Genomic DNA, 20,596 nt, shown 5'->3' with positions numbered 1-20,596 from the left:
CCTCTCTGGGCTCCATTTTTCTCATCCATTAAATGGGAGAGCAGCAGCTGCTTTATAGGGTTGAATGACGAGCAGTGTGACCCCTAATTGAGGCCTGGTGTCCACTGACAGTCAGGACTGGGATCAGGGTGGCTGCAGAGTCTCCCTCCTCATGTTGGGCCCAGCGTGGTCAAACCGGTGAGTTTGAAATCATGGGTGGACCTGGAGGAGATGGATTTGAGGCCAGTGGAATCTTCTGCGGGGGCTGAGTGGATCCTGGATGGGGAACACAAGGCTGACAGTGGCTTCTGGAGACCTGGGCTGTACAGTTTGACATGAAGCATCACTTGAAGGAGGGGGATGAGTGGAGTAGAGAAGGGGAGAGACACTGAGCACACAGCCTCAATTATTTCTTCCCAGCCGACCTGGCAGCTGGACATAGGGTGAGCCGCCAAAGACGCCAATTTGACACACTGTTGGGATCAGCCTGAGACCCTACGTCAACCTCACTGTCCCTTGGCTCCAGTGCTCCTGTGTGGGTCTTGGCCTTCCAAGCGAAGGCTGGAGCACTCCGGAAAGGGAAGATCCCCCCATGTGCAGCCAAGCCTTCCATCCCCAGTCTTGGTTTTCTCTGCTGCAGAATGGGTTGATTCCCCATGGAGTTAAGGATTGGAGAACATGTTAGAATAGATTTGGTGGATGGTAAAGCAACCTACAGGGGACCCAGTTAAGGTAAAGATGACTATGTGGATTCTAAACCCTTTCCCCCTCCCTCCTCAGGAGGTAGTTTACCTTGAGCTGGCTGTTCCTGTCTTAGTCCTAAGGCAAGTGCCTCATCAGCACAGAGGCTTGGGAAACCAGAATCCCAGGGTGGGAACTGTTTTGCCCTCAGGAAGAGAGAGCTTCTCCCCCTGCTGCTCTGTGTCCACCAAGAGAACCTCAGGAGAAGTGAGATCTTTTTTTTTTTTTTTTTTTTTTTTTTTTTTTTTTTTTTGGTTTTTCGAGACAGGGTTTCTCTGTGTAGCTTTGCGCCTTTCCTGGAACTCACTTGGTAGCCCAGGCTGGCCTCGAACTCACGGAGATCCACCTGGCTCTGCCTCCCGAGTGCTGGGATTAAAGGCGTGCGCCACCACCGCCCGGCGAAGTGAGATCTTTTGCAAGAGGATGGCTCTCAGGAGACTGTGTTCTCTAGGTGTGATATGGAATAGCATTCTTTTGGACATGAGGGACAGATCCATCCTGGGGCCGAAGAGGGCCCTGTGACTCCAGTTGGCAACTGTTCGGCCCTTCTACATAGTTGTGGTGGTATTTTACTTGTACTGAAATGTGATTTTAATTATATGTTAATAAATAAAGTTGCCTAGGGGTCAGAGTTTTAGAGCCATAGCAAGTGCGTGGCGGTGGTGGCGCACGCCTTTAAGGACCTGGAGGGCGGTACATACAGGCAGTGACAAGGCAGTCACATGTTTAGGTTTACAACCAATGAGAAGGCAGAACAGCTAGACTATAAAAAGACATACACACAGGAAGTAGGCCCCTTTTTCGGAGAGCTCTCTTGGCTGAAGCAGGATAGCTGAAGCAGGAAGGGTAAGGCTCTTAGTTCTGACCTCTTGGCTTTCTTCTCTGAATCGGCTCTGTGTTTCTTATTTAATAAGACGGTTGGTTACATCTACACATAGTGGTGTGTGTCAATCCACTCACAGACAGAGGAAGCTCTCCCCCCCACCACACACACACAACCTCGGAGCAGAATGGCCCCTGATGTCCACTGAGGGGCCTACCCAGACACTGCCTGAAGCTGGGAACACATACTTCCCCGCAGCTACTCACTGCTTAGTGTTCCTACTTATCCCGAGGCAGCCTCCTCTTACAGCCTCTGGACAGGAGGCCGGTCCCTCATCTCAACCCACTCCTGCTCACTCAGGCACACCCAGCTTCTCTGAGACGGCAGCCCTCAGTTTCCTTAGAAAGCAGGCCCATGCTGCCACAGTGAATGACACCTTGCTCTCTCCCTCTTCTGCTCAGGTTGGAAGACAAGAGTGGAGAACCATCTCAGTGTGACTATTTGACATTCAGCCACTTTAGGTCCCTGCGGTCATCTGGCAGGGCTGTCCTTTGCTCTCCCTAGGCCACCCCATACTCCTAAATTGATGTAGAAGCCTTCAGCTCATTGCTGTCTGGGCGTTCTCTGGGCCTCCCATGCCCACCTCTACTTAAGGGCACACTTCTGCTTGGGTAATTGTCAGGGAGGGCACTCCATGTGTCCTTCAAGAATACACCTGCTCTTCCATCAACCCCCTTGGCACAGCAGGAGGTATGGAGCTCTCCGGCCACAGCCATCCCAGTCTGCTCCTGGCATTTCATGCCACATACCCTTGTATGCAATTGTGTGTGTGTGTGTGTGTGTGTGTGTGTGTGTGTGTGTGTGTACATGGATAGGTGACCTTCCTCCTTGGCCAGAGACCCAGAGGCATGTCCTAGGTGGCCCTGGGACCCTCATGGGAATTCCACCAGTCTCTGTGCTTTCAAGGTACAACATGCTGGCTGCCAGAGGCCTGCAGTGTGCTGCATCTGACAACTGCGACCACATGGATGTGGCCAGTGCAGGGAAACTCATGTCCCTCGGGAGCAGCTCAAATCAGTGAACAATGGGTGACAGGAGTTGGTGGATAAACATCCCAACTCGTGCTCCAGGCTCCTCAGCAAGCCAAAGCTCCAGCCACCTGCCATGGTTGCTGACCTTTCCCTTTCTCTCCGTGCTTGGCCTTCCCCACCTCCAGTCCTGCCTTGAGATTGCCCTGGCAACCACATCTCCATGTCTGCTTCTGGGAAGCCTCCTCACCAAGAGCTGTTTTGTTTTGTTTTGTTTTCCGAGACAGGGTTTCTCTGTGTAGTTTTGGTGCCTGTCCTGGATCTTGCTCTGTAGACCAAGCTGGCCTCGAACTCACAGAGATCCGTCTGGCTCTGCCACCCGAGTGCTGGGATTAAACGTGTGCGCCACCACCACCCGGCAAGATCTGTTTCTTACTAGGTAAGCATCCTTGGTCACACCCACATCCTCATGTCTGGAGTCCATACCCTGCCTCCAGCCCTTGGGTTCATCCTGGATGGTGTGAGTGGGATCGGGCTTTGTGCTCTGCAGTAGTCCCTGATTTCTACTTCTCAGAGGGCCCCTATGGCTTACTCCCAGTCCCAGAAGAGTGCAAACCTTCACAAAGGTAGTTGAAAAGATAAATATTATTTATATCACAACCCCCCACCTCGGTCCTGCTGCAGCGCCTCAGCCCTCTGACACAGTGAGAGCTGGGCCATTCCATGCCTGGGAGTAAGGGGTCTGTCAGTTGTCCCAGGAGCCACCTGTCCTGGTTCAGGGCACTTGAGCAAAGGGCTGTTCTTACTTTACTTAGCCTCTGAGCATGTTCCAGAGGCCAGCCAACAAAACTAGTGGCCTGGGCACCCAGGAGACACAACTTCCTTAAAGGCTGGGCCCGCTTGATTCTCCCTCACAGGCCAACTCAGTCCCCTTCCCAACCCCCACCTTCTCACAAATCAGAAGACACCCAGAGGCAAGAGGTGGTAGGATTTCAGGGCGGGCGAGGGGACTGTTGTCGTCAGTGGGTAAGTGACATAAAGCTGGATTGGCCTGCAGAATAGTAAACGTCTAAGGGTGCAAGGCAGCAAGGCAGGGCTTTCTGGTGGCAGTGCCACGGTGCTGATGACATTCTGGTGGCTCAGGAGTGGCTTCTAGGGTAGTGGAGTGCTATCTGATGATGCCACCAGATTTCTACCGCTATCTCCAGGTCCCCTGACTGGACCATGTGACATTGGTTCTCAGTAACATTCAAAGGCATCGCCAAGATTCAGAGGCTTCACAATCACAGGAGAGAGTTTCCCATGATGCCCTGGGGTAGCAAGTGGCCTCCCCGCAGCCTCTGGAGACTAAAGATCTTCGGTGAGCTGCTTTGGGAAAAGACAGCTTTCACAGGGCCCATTAAACTGCTTCAGGGTTTCTACCCCTGGTCTCCATTTCCACTCTCCGAGAAGAATGGGCAGCAGGGAGCCCGATGCCGTGGGCCCAGCCCAATGCTATGAGCCATCGTCTACAGCTGGGCAGGCACTCAGGTCTGCAGCCCAGGGGTAGGAATGGGAAGGCCGACTGCCTCTGCAGACAGGCTCGCCAGGGAGCTTGCATTATTCCCCCAGCCTCAGGACTCGGGGGCTGCTCTGTGGCCTGCAGCTCACACTGCTGTGGACTGCTTGATGCTGTGGAAGCTGACTCTGGTGGGGGAGGTGGGGATGGACATGGCGCGGGCCACTCGGGCTCTGATTGAGTGCCTGTCCTGCCACCGATGCCACCTCTTCCGGACGGCAGAGCGGACCTGTGGGCACAGAATAACAGGTGACAATCAGAGCTCAGGCTCAGGACACCCCGCCCCCAGCCCAGCATCCTCTAGGTTGCTACAAGCAGCTACCAGGTGTCACGACAGGATCTGTATAATTCAGTAATTACTACTATTGGTTTGCTATTTGTTGAGGCGGTTTTCTCAAGTGAGGAAGGGACACCTTTTTCTAGTCTAACAAAGGTGCCATCTGGCCCTTGCCAATACAGAACCCCTACCCTTCCCAACTCCTCCAAAGACAGAGACCCTATCTTCTAGCCATCCCCCATGCCATGCCTAAAGTTAGAAGGGGAGCTGTCCTCACAGGTGCAGATCAACAGGGATAGGGACTTCTCAAAGTTCCCTGCAGCAACCCTTGGGACCTGGGGAGAGGGAGGGAAGGGAGCCCAGGGCAGAAGAGACATGAGGGGACAGTTCCCGGTCTTGGTAGTCCCAGTCCTGGCCTTAGGTCCTTACCTCACTGTTCAGAAAACAGTAGAACACAGACACGAAGAAGCCCTGAAGGGAAGAGGGGAGTCAGAGGTGAGTGGGGTCCTACCAGCCCAGGTTGCTCCAGCCCCCCAATCCTCCAGGCCTCTGCCAGAAGAATCCTCACCCATGCAGGTGCAAATATGGTTCTCCTGGAGCCAGAGTGGCAAGGCTCAGGGAGGATGCAGGTACCTGAAAGGACTCCAGAAAAGAGTTGAAGTAGATGAAGACGACCCTGGAGACCTCGTCCTCCCCAGGGTTGACAAAGAATAACATGTAGGTGATGCCCAGGAGGGGCAGCAGCACCAGAGTGGCCTTCACAGCTTTCCTAGGGTGGAACAGAGGCAGGAGTCACAGGCTACCCAGGAGGGAGAGTGAAGGGTTTGGGAGATGGTCTCTGGGATGTCTAAGACGGCGGAGCTGCAGTTTCTGGGTTGACTGACTGGCTTGGAAGAGAGCTGGTTCAGAGGAGGCTGGTACCTCGGAAGTACCCGTGGGGTGGGTGCCAGGTACCTGTACTGTATAGTCTCAGACGTGGTGGATGCCCGGAGTTTGGTCATGAGGATGCGGACAATGTTGAAGAGAAAGATAAAGTTGATCTGCAATTGGAGCACACCAGCAGGAGTGAGGGTGGGTGGCAGGGATGGGGACATGTGGCAGGGATCTATGCAGGACATGGAGGTGGGTGGGCGGAGACGGGACAGGCCCTGGTCCTCTCAGCTCTGTTCTTGGTGTTTCTCTGCAGCCACTCACCCCGCCCCTCTCCTCTCTCCCTCTCCCACTCTCTCTTCTTCGGTCCTTCTCTCACTAACACTTAGAATTCCTGGCCCAGGTTCCCCTCTGTGGCCACCTAGTAGAGGGTCCTTTCTATCCATGGTGGGCAGATTGTCCCTCCCCATGGAGGCTTCTCCTGCTACCTCCCCAGGCTCTTACCAGCAGGACCAGGATCATGGGGCCCTGGTAGATGTAATCAGTGTACACTCCAGGATGTTTGCCAAACCAGCACCTAGAAGACCACAGAAGGAAAGGGAAGGAGGGGTCAGCAGGGTCCTTCCAGTGGCATACAGAGCATGGCCACAGAGCAGTGCTTGACTGGAGCAGGATCAATGCCAGTTGGCCAGGAAAGGGCACCCCAATTTCCAAGAAATCCAAGCCAGCAGACTCTGCTTCAGTGCCTCAGTGATCCTATTTGCAAAGTGGATGGTACCCTCTGCTGTGGGATATGATCTTATCTGTAAAGTGGATGGTACCCTCTGCTGTGGGATGTGAAGTTGGAGCAAGCTCTGTGGAGGGAGGCCCGTGAAAAAGGCCCCTGAACAGCCATCACCCTCATCCATGCCGTTGTGACTATTTGTAAGGGACGCTTAAGATGGGACCAACTGTTGACATTCCCTCATTGGAAGGGGAGGGAGGGAGGGAGGGAGGGTCAACGGACCCTTGCCTGAGATTCCAGACATTTCCTCCTATACTTTTAGGCCCCTTATAGATAATTCTGCCCTAACTGCACATAGCCTCATGTCTTAGGAGGTGCTAGAGTTTATAGTTAACTGGAGGTGAGACTCCATTTATGTGGCTATAGGGAAGTCATTACCCATGCTGTGGGGAAACTTTTTAGTGGCGTGGCTACTTTGAGGTCACCAATGCTCTTAAAAATAACCCTTCACCTATGCTCTGTAAGTGATCCCAGTAAATTCACTGGTTTCCCCAGTTGGACTTCTGTGAATTGCATTTGAGTTTGTTGTTGGACCCCTACAAGGAAGGGGTAGCTGCTTGTATTTCTCAGGGAAAGAATTCTCAAAACATCAAGCCAGAAACAGCCTGGAGCCTGGCCTGCGATCTCCAGCACCCACAAAGGGACTCTGGGAGCGGCTGTGGCTAACATGCTCACTGCCCTTCCACCCAAGTAGTTACTAACAGCTAGACATTTATGCCGGACTCCATTGGAGAGCAGCCTGTGCAGGAGAGATGTCACAGCCAACATCTATGGCAAGAGGTAGGGCTGCTTCGTAGTCTCCTGAGCTGCCCGTTAGCAAGCTCGGGGGAATAAGTAGGGACAGGGCAAATCGGAAGTCCTGTGTCCTTATGGGCATATGGATTTGCAATGGATGCTTCTGCAAACTAGTATGTGAAGTTTGTATATGTGACCTTCTGGCTGTAACAAGTTTGTTTAACACTACTCAGGTCATACACCACTGTTTGTGGGCTCCAAACTGAGGCCTCTGCTCATCCTCCCCCTGCTCCCATGTTCACACGCCCAGAATCCTTCCGCTGCACTGCCTGCATCTGTCCGCCAGATGGGGCTTCAGGGCTGCTCAGACCTAACTTTCTTTTTAGCTGGCACCCTTTCTGCTCCAGGGTGGGAAGGCAAGTAATTGGGCTTTCCCTGCCTCTCTCTTCCTTTCTTCTCCCCCTCTCTCACCCCCATCTCTTGCACTCACATTTTCGCATCCTACAAAGCACAGGCACCCCCATCCAGGAATTCCCAAGAGGATCCCCCGGGAACACCCCACCCCCACTTCAGTGAACTGGCTTCCTGCAGCCTGCCGCCTACCCGCGGCTGTGCAAGCACTCCAGCCTGAGGCAGAAGGAACCACTTTCACAAATGTGGATGATACTCTTCCAGACTTCTGGCGCAGCCCAGTGCGGGGAGAGGAGGGCCTGCCACTGTGAACCCCCAGTCAATGGGTCAGCCAGCTGGAAATGCTTATGGGACTGGCTTCTGCTTTGCCTGGCTCCTCCCAACTTCTCTGTCATTCTATGAAGTTCTCAATCTTAGCTTCACACTGGAACCAACCACCCTGTTACCCAGACCACACCTCAGGCCCATAGCATGGAGCTCTAAGGTACAGAATTTTCTAGGTCTTCCCATATGATTCTTGTGAGGGGCAGCTGGGAATCCCGACACGTGCAAGCTGTGACTTCAGGGTTGACTGGGAATGCACGAGTCTGCTTTACTAACAACCCGAGGCTTCAGAGAGGAGCCGGAAGAGTCTTTGAAAGCACCTGGACCAGTTTCCATTAAACCCATACAATCTTGTTGTAAAACACGCCTTGATGGTATTTTGTGGCATTTACTGGGTAGCAGGTACTATTCTATGTGCTTGAGTGTGCACAGATGCACTTCTTCCTCACTACAGCTTTGGGATAGTAGCTAGAATGAAGATGCCCATTTCACAGATGAGGAAACGGGGGCCTGCTGTGACAGCCCCAAGGTCACATAGCTACTTAGTGATGGCACAATTCAGACCCTGGGCTGCCTGACTTTTGGTATTGCTCTCCTTAAAACTTCAGACAGGTGACAGGTTGGGACCCTGGCTGTCTGGCTCCACCTTTGGCAGAGCACTGGAAAGGACCCTTGAATTGAGGCCAGTGCTCAGCTCTGCCTTTGTTGATGCAGAAGCCACTGTGTTTATAGGACAAACAATGGCCAAAGTCCCCTGGGGAGCATGCAGAAGAGCTAGGCTTTGATCTCACAAGTGACTTACTTTTCATTGTCGTAGTACAGCTTCCCGATGGCCCATGCCACAATGATGGGGAAAGGTACACCTGAGGGAGAGAGGGGCTGTCATTGAAACTTGGATGGAGGACCCCAGGACAGCCCAGGAACTATAGCAGAGCAGGGACTTCTGGGAGTTGAGTTCCGATGCTTCCTTCACGGGGATCCCACTACTCTCACCCCTAAGAAGGGTGCACACACCACCCTCCTGACCCGGACAGCCCATGTCCTTGGTGAGGAGACTCAGGGGCAGGGCTGGCCCAGCTCACCCCAGCCAATGCAGATGAACATCCACTTGCGCAGACGGTCAGTGGAGTACGTGAGCACAATGGCCGTGTGCAGGTAGCAGCCCTCACCAAACATCCAGAAGAAGTTGGTGACGTGGAAGTAGTTGTAGGCAGCTGTCACCAACCTGCACCATCCCTGCCCCAGCCAGAGATGACAGTGAGCTTGGGGGTGGTCAGGGACAGTGCCCCACCCTCAGGCTCTTTGGGGTCCTTGTTCTGTGGGTACCCAGGCCTGGCCCTTCTACAGGGCAGCTCCACTCTAGCCCCTCTGACCCAGGCTTGGACTTCTCTGTCTCCCTAGCTGGGGGACGCACCACATTGCTCTGGTGGATCTCGGGGCTCATGGTGAGCTGGACCACAAACCATGTGGCGTTGCGCAGGATGAAAGCCGAGATGAGGTTCCAGTGGATGATGTTTCTCAGGCACCGGATGCTCCTGGGGCAGTGGGAGAGGGCAGGTGGTAACAGCAATAGGAGGAGAAAGGTGGGGAGGGATGAGGGCAGGTGCCAGCATCCCTCCAGCCCAGATGCAAGATGGAGGGACTAAAGCCTGGAGTGAGTGGGGCTGACTGGTTGGCCTGAGCTCCACAGGGCCTTTCCTATCTGGGGCCACCAAGATATCCGCTCCTGGCAGAGCCTAGTGTGGTCAGGGGTCCCCCTTTGTTCTCCACACTGCAGGATTGAGAGGCAGGGGGCTAGCAAAAAGCAGAGAACTTCAACAGTAAGCCCCTCTTGACTTTTAGTTCCTGGTCCCACCCACTCCCAGCTTTTTCCTATCACTTGGGCCATGACACATTTGACCTTGAGACAGGGATATCACTCTATGGAACTCTCACTGCCAAGGATCTACCTGCCCGATAACCCCAAGAGGGATGAGGACCAGCTTTAGAAGCTGGTAACACGGGTGAGCCTGGGTTTTGTTCCCTACTCTGCTTTCTCCAGTAGCTGCTGGGGGGAAAGGACAGATATGACTCTGCCAGAGTCCTAAGAGACCCAAGATTCCCACAGACGCTCGCTACTCCCTTGTACTCAAGTGGGAGGCAGGTTACCCCTTCGTCAGCACCCTCATCCTGGAGCTACGCCTGTATCTTCTCTGCCTCAGCCGCGCATGCTCGGGGAGGGGATGGGTGGGTGGGGGGCGGGTGGGGGGCCCAGGGGTTAGCAGGAAGCAGTGCCTGGGCCTTCTCACCTGAGACGCAGAAAGAGGATAAAGGCCACCAGGAGGGCCACCAGGGAGATGCAGTGGCCCAGGTAGTTGATGATGATGGCAATGTGGTAGTGCACTTTGCTCTTCTTCTGAGGCAGGAGAGAGAGTCAGAGCTGAGGCCTCCCGCACACCCACACCTCTGCACCCATTGAACAAAACAGCTCCGTGAGAACAGCACCGGGGAGGGGTGTTGGGGGGAAGAGTGGGGAATCGTCACAGGGTTTGCCCTGCTCCACAGTGACCCTGTGAGCCATGTGCCACCTTGGAGTAGCACCATCCACTTGGGCCAGTCTGTCTGCCATGCTGTGCAGTTAAATAGGAATCGAAGCTGCACCCATGTCACACAGGGCTCTCGAGTCACCTTAACAAACACTGTACCCACCCACACACAGACTCCTGTGCTCGCAGATGCTCACGCCTCATTCTGTCCTGACACCACGGCTGTGGTGGCTGCAGAGACTCTGAGATTTCATCCCTCATTCACTTCTGAACTAAATCCCCATCTTCCTGGTCACACCTGAGTCTGACTAAACCAGGACCTGGGTTTGGATCCCTGGCACCCACATGAAAGCCAAGTGTGACTGTAAGGATCTGGAATCTCAACAGGGTATCAGTGAAGCTGGATCCCTGGGGTCCTGGCCTGCTATCCCAGTGACACTGTCATCTTCAGGTTTAGTGAAGAGACCCCTGTCTCAAAAAAAAAAAAAAAAAAAAAAGGTAGAAAACACCCTACATCCGCCTCTGACCTCCATAGGCACTCATGGATGTGTTTCCCCCCGATGTGTCTATGTATGAACACATGCATGTACCGTACACATACCCCTGAAAGAAAGAACATACATTCCTCATTCCCAGAGCCTTTCCCTACTCCTTGCCTGGCCCAGGGGCTGCCCCAAGTGAACAATATCTCTTCATTCTCTCCCTTCTTAGATTCCCTCCCCTCTTTCTGGATAGTAGAAATTGAAGCCAGGGCCTTGAGCAGGCTAGGCAAATGCTCTGCCTACTATGAACTACATCCTCAGCCATTCGTAATTTAAGAAAAAAAAAAACATTTTAATTACATTTATTTATTTATTTATTTATTTATTTATTTATTTATTTGAGACAGGGTTTCTCTGTGTAGCTTTGGAGTCTTTCCTAGAACTCACTCTGTAGCCTAGGCTGACCTTAAACTCACGGAGATCTGCCTGCCTCTGCCTCCCAAGTGCTGGGATCAAAGGTGTGCGCCACCACCATCCGCCTCAATTACATTTATTTATTCAATGTGTGTGTGTGTGTGTGTGTGTGTGTGTGTGTGTGTGTGTGTGTGTGTGTGTAGGAGCATGAGGATGGCCATCTGTGTCATGGCTTGTGTGTGGAAGTTAGGGACGACTTGCATAAGCCAGGCCTCTCCTTTCACCAGGCAATCCTGGAGATTAAACTCAGTTTGTCACACTCAGTGGCACCTTTACCCATTTACCCACCGAGCCTTCTCTCTGACCCCTGACTTTCTTAATCATTCAATTGTGAGTATACAACCGAAGATACTGGCACACGTGTGAAAGCCTTCACACCCAGAGTTTTCCTCACCTAAAGCTTCAAAGTGACTCTGTGGAAAAAGCTGCAAATGCATCCGCAGCTTCCTTCGTGGAAAAAGAAACCCAGAGGTATGATGGTTTGTTCAAGATTACCAACTGCAGCTTAAAAACCATCTCTTACCTACATGTGCAGCTTAGCAAGACACTGATGTTACAAATCAAGTCCTTACTTCATAGCGGCCCAGCTCTCTGCAGATTCCCAATGAAAAACTCCCAGGCACCCTCTCCTAGGCCCCAGGAAGGCGGGACATCACATGAGCAGCTCATGCCTTGGGAGCCCTAAGACCCCAGGATCGTGAGTGGAGATGGCAGGAAGCAAGGGGAGGGGTCCATTCTGCCCTTCAAATGCCAAGGGTCTCTAAGGGCCTTTGGCAGATGTCAGGATCCCACCAGAGGCTCCAGACAGGCATGCACATGGCAAAGCCTGTCTGGAATCAGCACTTGATTCTCTTTTATTAAATTTTCCACACATCCATGCTGAGAAGCCCCTGGGTAATAACAACATCTGTGGTGCTGAGCTGCTGCCATGCCCCAGCTTCCTCTCTGGACCTGGGAAGGAGAGGGAAGAAGGGCTTGCTGGCCTCTTCTGTCAGCCCCCCCCCCCATGCTCCACTTGCTCATCGGGGTGCAGCTGGGCAGTTTTGAGAGAAGTCATTACTAAGCACCTACTGTATGCTGGGCCCCAGACCATAATCTGCAGTGATGTCACTGAGACTAGCCCCTGCACTCTCATTTTCTGGTTGAAAAGGCCACACAATTGATCCAAGCTGTACAGTTAGCAATCAGAACCCGGGCCAGCCTGGCTCTTAGGGTCCTCTTCTCCTTCTACCCTTAGGGTTATGAGGAGAACAAGCAGGGATTAGGGGAAAGGCACTCTCTGGGGTCTGTCAGCTCTGCTGGGTCCAGGATCTTGGTGGAGGGGCTTCGGCAGAGAGAGTGCAGCTGAATGGAAAAACAAAGCCCAATGTCTCAGGGGCCAGAGATCCAGCTGGGTCAAGCTCTGGGTTCCACCTGCCTCACACCTCAAGGGCCTGATGCAATCCAAGGACCAGAACACCAAGACAGCTTCAGGGACGGCAATGTCATGGAGAGAGTGCCAGAGACACCCGAGACATGGCAGCTGCTCTGATATGAATATGAAAGTCTAAGTGCTGGAAACATGGTGCCCAGTACAGAGCTATTGGATGCGGGGCCTCCCAGCAGAGTGGGTACCTCGCTGCAGGATCTGGTTCCTTCTAAGAGGATGTGAGGCCCATCTGCTTTCTCTTTCTTTGCCCTCTGTCATGAGACGACACAGGAGGAAGGCCTTTGCAAGATGCTAGCCCTCAACCTTGGATGTCTCAGCTTCCAGAACCAAAAGCCAATCCATTTCTAGTCATTATAAATGACCCACAAGCTGGGGGCACAGCCCAGCTGACAGAGTGCTTGCCTGGCACGCATGAAGCCTTGGGTTCGAGTCTAAGCAATCCATAACATCAGGAGTGGTGACCTATGCCCTAGGCCAGAACTCAGGGCTTGGGCTTATAGGAACGGGAGTTCAAGTTTAAAAAGTCTGTTTAGATTTGTTTATCTTTATGTCTGAGAGTGTTTTGTCTGCATGTATGCATGTGCATCAAGGATGTGCCTGGTGCCTGCAGTGGTCAGAAGAGGGCATTGGATCTCCTGGAACTGAAGTTACAGATGGCTGTGAGTCACCATGTGAACGCCTGGGATGGAACCTGGGTGCGCGCAAAGAGCAAGTGCTTGTGACGGCTGAGCCATCTCTCCAGCCCCTCATTTAGATACAAAGTTTGAGGTCAGCTTGGCCCACATGTGACCTTGTCTCAAAAATTAAAAGACTCAATCTTAAGTATTCTGTTCCAATGACAAAACCAGATCAAGACAGTTGCCAATACTCTGAGAGATGAAGCCATCCAGTGGCACCCAGGCCGAACAGTGACACTGAGAAAGTTCCATTAACAACCAGAGCTCCAGCCAGCACTGTCCAGAAAGACACCTAGCAACACCCAGAGAGGGAGCCAGCAGCACCCCAAGGAAAAGCTAGTACACCCCACGAGGTTGTCAAGGACACCTGGAGAGACCAGCCAGTAAATGTCTCAAGAGACAGCCAATGATCTCCCCGGACTCCCTGCAAAAGATGTCAGTGATATCCTGAGCCCTGGGGACAAGCCATCAGGAACTGCAGATGCAAGCCAGGCGGTGGTGGCGCACGCCTTTAATCCTAGTATTCGGGAGGCAGAGCCAGGCAGAGATCTCTGTGAGTTCGACACCAGCCTGGTCCACAGGCACCAAAACTACACAGAGAAACTCTGTCTCAAAAAAACAAAACAAAACAAACAAAAAACCAAACACACTCACACAAAAACAAAAACAAAAACAAAAACAACAACAACAACAAAACAAAACAAAACAAAAAGAACTGTAGAAGCCACTGTATTCCCAAAGCACAAGCTGGACAGAACCAACCCTGGGAAGCTTGAGCAATACTCTTTCCTTGTCCAGTCTGGAGACCTGAGATCCACTGGCTCCCTGGGGAGGGTGGCACAGTGGGGTGTTGGAGAGGGACCTCTGTGCTGTGCCCTCAAGACCAGACTCTAACAAGCAGTTTCTGCTGAGCTGATTCTGACCAGGCTGGAAGAAATCCTCTTGCCCCAGAGGCCAGCACCATCAGACCTGTTCGGATGCCCTGCCAGGATGAAAGCAATGAGCTCTCCACAGCTCCTTCCGGGTGGCCTGCCTCTCTCACTCCCCATCCCTGCTCATCATACTTGGGGCATTTCCTGTCCATCTGGCTTCCTGAGCTGCCTCTTACTCCTCTGTGGGTGGTCCACACCTCTAGTTCTTAAAGTGTGGTCCTTAAACCAGCAACAACAGCAGCCGGGAGTTTGCAGACTTCTCAAGAAAGGCAGAGTCGAGCCCCACCCCAGATGCACAGAATCAGAACCTTCCCTTTAACAAGAAGCCCAGGAAGTTGCTGAGCATCTGAACATCTTAGCAGCCCATTCCAATCATTGCCCCACCTCCAGCCTTGACCCCTGGCTCATAAGCTCTCAGAGTTCCTTTCATGTCCCCACTGGAACCTCCCAGGAAGAGCTTGAGGCCTTGTGCTCAGTGGGGTGTGGGGGAGGAGATAGTATTTGTAACAGATAATAGTTGAGGACAGTGTAAACGGTCACTTTGTGGGTGAAGCTACAAGAAGCAGAAGTTAGTGCAGGCAGGGTGGTCCTGGGGGGCTCTGTGCCATCCCTGGCCTAGATGAATCAAGTTTCCCAGCTGAGGACCTGTCTCCAGGAGGTGCCCACTGTGGACAGATCTCTGTACCCAATGTCTCCATGCCCTCACAAGTTTCATTTCTCAGGCAGCCTTCTGAGGACCCTGTGGTGATTTGAATGAGAATGACTCCTAAGGGCTCTTATCTTTGAATATTTGGTCCCCAGTTAGTGGAACTGTTTGGGAAGGATTAGGAGGCGTGGCCTTTATTAGAGGAGGTGTGTCACTGGGGGCAGGCTTTAAGGTTTCAAAAGCCCAGGCCGTTCTTAGCTCTCTGTCTGCTTCATGGCTGTGCTCAAGAAGCTCTCCGTTACTGCTCCCGTGCCATGGCTGCCTCCCTGCTGCCATTCTCCCAGCTGTGACGGTCATGGACTCTAACCCTCTGGAACTGTGAGCCCCAAGTGAAAGGCTTTCTTTTGTAAGTTGCCCTGGTGCTGGTGCAACCGAAAAGAAACTAAGACAGAGTCTTTATTTGCACCCCATCCCCTCCAATGCTTGTGCTTGATCTGGGCTTATCCCAGGCTCAGACCTGAGCAAGCTGCTGCTCATTGAGCTAGACGCTTGCCTCTTTGTAAATCCGAGAGGACAGAGAAGCTTGGAGGCTAGGGGCTGGCAGCAGAGATGGTCTGCTCCCTAAAGGAACTGGTCACTTAGAGCAGCCATGCAGCCAGGCCAGCAGGCCAGGGAAGAGCAGCAGAGCCAGACAGAGCTGGACCAGGTAGGGCTGAGTCACCGCATGGTATATGTGTGTCTGAGTTCCACCAAGTCAGGACCCATGCGACCTGGAGTTTCCTCATCCATGTCACCTTCTCTCGGTTACCCTGCCACCTATCCTGACTTCCTGGGGGAAGACTGAGGCATGCTGGGAGGATAAATCTCCTTTCTTTACCAAGGTTCAAGCTGATACCCTCTCCCTCCCGCCTGGAGCCAAGAGCTGAGTTATTCTTAGCCTTGCTAGGGGATTTCAACAAAGTTCCCTGCTCAAGGTCACAGAACATGGGAGCACCTTCAGCCGTCTCTAGACCCCAAAATGGCTACCCCCAGAACAATCCTGCTCCAGTCACGCTGCCAAAGAGGGGTGCTCCTAGTCTCCTTACCTAACCTTGCTGGTGGAAGGGAGGGAGACTCCCATCCTTACAGGTGTCCTAGAAGGGAGGCTTCTGTGAGCCCCCACATCAGCCAATCAGAAGAAAGGAGATTAAGTTAGGGCAAGAGAGGTGGGAATCCTGAGTTAGGAGACTCAGAGGTGGGTCGGGAACTTGAACTGTGGAGACTCCAGCTTTGCCCAAATCCAAGGGCCAGATGCCTGCTGCTGCATGTGGTAGTGGGGATGTCAGTCTCATTGCGGGACAGCTGGAGAGGCATCAGACGCCTCCACTAACCTTGCAGCTAGGTAGCCACAGTAGGAGGGACAGAAGACTTCTGCTTTGCCAACATGCTCCCATCTGTACCACCCCTCTCTGGGCAGGAACCGTGGCTTTGAGAGGCTGTCTGATCTGCCTTTCAGAGCATAAGCCCATCTCTTTCCCACTGCCTCCTCTACTGGAGGCTGGAGAAGGAGTCTCCTGCCCCACCATTTTCTGGCACACCTGCTTCCTAGTTGGGCTCTGACCCTTGCCCAGCCTAGGCTTGCTCAAGTTGGCTCATAGCGGGGTCAGGGTCAGACAACCAAGCTGGCGAGGCCTCGTTGGATCCAAGATGCCAGATAACCTTCATGCTGCATCCCAAGGAGCTTTCCCACCTAATAGACAGCGGCAGGACATCCTTTCAGCTGAAACTGACCTGGCTTCTAGAAGAAGACATCAATAGCTTGGTGGCTTAAAGCCAAATAGTCTGGGGTGGGTCAAGCCACTGTCCCCATCCACCTTGCTTCATTACTGTTTCTGAACTATGACTCCAGTGCACGTTCACACTCTGGCTATGCGACACTGTATGTTACTTCCCACTTTCCAGGCTTCGGTTTCTCACTTTCGCTTCATGTGCAGTCTCCCTGGGTCATCTGTTAAAAATGCCAGTTCCTGGGATTGGGGTACAGTCCTGTGGGAAAAGTGCTTACTATGGGAGCATGAGGACTGGAGTTTAACTCTCCACAGAAGAGCTGAGGACGGGGAGGAAGCGGTGGCTCAGTGGTTAAGGGTACTGTGTTGCTCTTCCAGAGGACCCGGTTCCAGGGTTTCTGATGCCCTCTTGCTTTCTCAGGCACCAGGCACACATATGGTACACAGGCACACATATGGTACACAGGCATACATATGGTACACAGGCACACATGCAGGCAAAACACTCATAAAAAATAAGAAAAATAACTTTGAAAGCTGAGTGGCTGTGGCGGCCCACCTGTAGTCTCCATGCTTGGTGGGCAAGACATGATCTCTGAGGCAAGCTGCCTAGTTAGACCAGCTAAGTTGCTGAGCTTTGGGTTCAGTGAGAGACTACCTCAGTAAATAAAGTGGAGAGTGATCTGGGAAGATACTCTGCTGTCCACACAGATACATACATGTGCACATGTACCCACACACATGTGATCAGGAATATGCACATACATGCATACATACCACATACACATGTAAAAATGCCCATCCCCAGGTTGTCCCTGGGAAGTTTGACCTTATAGGTTCTGGCACCTGTGTGTGAACAATTGCTCTGGGTGAGATTACGCAGGTCTGGAAATCTCAGGTTGAGGTGGAGGGTCTCCAAGTTCCTTTCTAACTCAGACCTTCCAGATGATGGGATTTCCAGGATCCCCTGGACCAATTTGCCTTCTTCCTCACTCCTAAGGCACAGGGACCTTGCAGCCTGACCCCACCCTCTGCAGGAGGGTTAAGGAGGACTGTATGTAGAGGCACAGAGGAACCCATACATTCACGCACCTGCCAAGTATAAAGACTGAGAATAAAGACTGGCCCACTAAGTTACGGCACATCTGGAGAGTGGATATTATAGAATATGTATCCAAATGTAAAGAGAATGAGGATGCCTGCTCTAAACTGACATGAACAACCTCTGGGAAAGATGGCTACATGAAGAAGCAAGCGTTAAGTAGTCTGTTTAACAGGTGACATGTTGGGCTAAAAACATTATGCACAGACACACTGACTCGTACAGGCAGAATGCATGAGAAACTGGCTAGGGACAGCAATGGGGGGGCACTTCTTGCTGTGTTCCCATCTGTACCTTTTACATTTTGCATTCCATGTAAGCAACAGCTGCTCAAAACCATTGAAGTTTTGCAAAGCGTCTCTGGGGCTTTTTCAAACTGCATCATTGCCCCCTTCCAGCCTTGGTTCTGACACAGGCCCCATGGCTGGACCCTGAAGTCACTGTTTGGTGTCAGTGTGGATCCAGCTACTGTCTGGCTTGACAGCACCCCAGCCCTGTCCCACACCCAGTGCAAGCAGCCAAAGATCAATGAGAGAGGAAGGATGGAGGGAGGGAGGGATGGACGGAGGGAGGGAGAGATAGGGGAGGGAAGGGAGGAAGGAAGGAAGAGGGACCAGGATTGAATTCACTATACTCGGCATGTCCAGCAGCTCCCTACCAGCTTCCCCAGGGCAGAGCCTCAATACCAGCTTCTGAAAAGTTCCCAGGCCGCAACTGGCCATGTGGCAGGCACCCAGCTTGTGCCGGTGGCCCTGGCCTGCCCCTCAGTATGGTGGCCTATCCTCACCTCTTCGTTGAGAATCTCCTGGCACTCAGAGTAATTCACTCGGGCTGCCCAGCTGCCATTGGCCAGGCACTCTCGGTAGCCATTGTCTGGAAAAAGAAGAAAATCATGACAGAAGAGATATTTGTCTGTCCACACATCCGAGCTAGCACAGGGCCTCCTGGCTGGGACCCCTGGAATAAAACTGGGGGAGGGGCTTCCTAATTGCCCCATGTCCTACCTCTTTCCACCTCCTGTATCACAAAGAGTTACATCTGTGTCCTACAAGCTGCCCACAGGGCGTTGGCTCTGTTAGCCCAAACTGGCATTATCATGGACTTCCCCCACCCCCAGGGGCTGCGTCCCCACAAATCTTCTCCAGTGGTACATTTCCTAGTTGCTATTCTTCCAAGATGTTCTTGTTTGGGCTCCTGCATGACAACAGAGAATGGCAGACCCTGTGATTTGAGACACTGGAAGTGGTGGTGTATGTCTTAATCTTGGCACTCAGGAGACAGAGGCAGGCAGATCTTTGGAAGTTTGAGGTTAGCCTGGTCTACATAGTGAGTTCCAGGCCAGCCAGGGCTACATAGTGAGACTGTCTTAAAAAAGATCCGTGGCTGGGCAAGATCTGGTAGATGAATATGTAGTGACTGCTCACATAGGCGGTTTAGATGGTGGGGTTCCTTGGGTTTGTCCTTCTGTGTGGAGTTCTCATATTAGAGTGTTTTACATGTGTAGTGGATACCTGTTTTATGACCCTGAAGCACAGCCTTAGAGACACAGCAGGTAACTGCTCTCACCTGCCTATGACCTCAAAGTACAGGCCCCTGGGGCGTGGCCTCTTGGCTACCCTTAAGACCTGAGATGCACATAGCAGTCCTCTTTGCTCCCTTGTGGGTCTTGGATGCGGGACTGACTCAGACGGCCAGAACTGCGTGAGACTGTGCCCCAGCATTCCAGAACCTGTGACAATTTTGTTCTGTACAGTGAGTTTTTCTCCCCTAATAAATTCCTTTGCCCTTTAAGCAGACTCCGTGGATTTCTCACATTATACATGGGTCAGACTTACAGAAGGTCCCAATAGTACCATTTCTCTATGGCATGCCGTATTGTCAGAGGCTCCACAGGGGAGGTCTTTAGGTAGGAAAGGGCAGATGGCAGGGGTATGCTGGGGATGATACTAAGTGGTTCTCATGTGGCAGGCAGCTCACTAGTAGGCCTGTTACTGCTGCTCTTGGCCTGGCCTGCGACACTGGAAAAGAAAACAGGGTATGGCTAAAAAGGTGGGAGATCCTGTGACTGTCAGGCCAAGAGGTGGGGGAGCCTATGACTGTCAGACCAAGAGGTGGGGGATCCTGTGACTGTCAGACCAAGAGGTGGGGGAGTCTGTGATTGTCAGACCAAGAGGTGGGGGAGCCTGTGACCGTCAGACTGGACTGTAGCTAGAATTTCACCTCCTAAGGAGGTTTGGGGCGGGGACTCAGGGCTGCTCTACTTAGTTTTAGGGCTTTTGGAGGCAGGGTTGCCCCCAAAGCCCCTTTTATCCACTTCCTGCATAGCCCCTTAGGTAGCAGAGCTGGGAAATCCACTCGGGAGGGAGACCAAGGGGTCTGCACTCTCCTCATCTCCTGTGATGTCTCCCTACCTTATCTGCATCCTCTCTGGAATCAGTACTGTCAACCATGCTTCCTTGTGTTTCTGGCTCTCACTCTAAGCATCACCGGTCATAACAAAAACTGAGTCCACCCTGTGGCTCCAACTGACCCACAGGCTGGAAGAGGACTGGGGAAGCTGCCAGAGCCCCAGTCCCTGGGGTTGGAGCCCTTACAGGGGCCAAAGGCATAGCCCAGCTGTGGCTGGCCAGTTAGAGCCTCTCGGCCCCTCCATTAATTTCCAAAGGTGAAGATGCTCCAGTTGACCCCTAAGGACCATCAGCTGGGGAGCCGCCTCTGTTGGCAGCATCAGGACCAGAGATAGATGCAGAATGAGGGGCCAGGGGAATTGATGCTGCCTCAACAGAGGGAGCTGGTTTGACCTTCCAAGCTGAAAGGCTGTGGCCTCCTCTTTAACCTGAGAAGCTGCTCTGGCGGCAGCTAGCTGATGGGGGAAATTATCTTTATGGATTTTCCTAGCTCTGTTTGGCCTTGCTGTGAGCAGATCTGTGTCCTAGGCAAAGTTACGATCTGGGCAGAGCTGGCAATGAGGCCACAGGCTCTCTACTGGTGTGAAATAAGAGCTGACCCCCAAGGGGCTCACGATGAGGATGT

At 52.6% G+C, this 20,596-nt stretch overlaps 1 protein-coding gene across 1 annotated transcript in view; it reads right to left on the bottom strand.

The window, feature by feature from the left end:
* Positions 1–3,304: 3,304 nt before the first annotated feature.
* The window catches only part of Crhr1 (corticotropin releasing hormone receptor 1), a 29,058-nt gene continuing 11,766 nt past the window's right edge, over positions 3,305–20,596 (bottom strand). Inside the window, exons 4-13 of the mRNA XM_059270735.1 lie at positions 18,351–18,436; positions 9,819–9,925; positions 8,945–9,065; positions 8,613–8,766; positions 8,333–8,393; positions 5,781–5,853; positions 5,361–5,446; positions 5,040–5,175; positions 4,836–4,877; positions 3,305–4,358 (exon numbers count right to left, since the gene is read on the bottom strand). Of these exons, the coding sequence (XP_059126718.1) occupies positions 4,218–4,358; positions 4,836–4,877; positions 5,040–5,175; positions 5,361–5,446; positions 5,781–5,853; positions 8,333–8,393; positions 8,613–8,766; positions 8,945–9,065; positions 9,819–9,925; positions 18,351–18,436 (1,007 nt within the window). The 3' untranslated portion in view covers positions 3,305–4,217. The remainder of the gene's footprint in view (positions 4,359–4,835; positions 4,878–5,039; positions 5,176–5,360; positions 5,447–5,780; positions 5,854–8,332; positions 8,394–8,612; positions 8,767–8,944; positions 9,066–9,818; positions 9,926–18,350; positions 18,437–20,596) is intronic.

This window comes from Peromyscus eremicus, chromosome 8a (assembly GCF_949786415.1).
Source record: "Peromyscus eremicus chromosome 8a, PerEre_H2_v1, whole genome shotgun sequence".
Classification (NCBI taxonomy): Eukaryota; Metazoa; Chordata; class Mammalia; order Rodentia; family Cricetidae; genus Peromyscus; species Peromyscus eremicus.
This window is presented reverse-complemented; position numbering and strand designations above follow the sequence as displayed.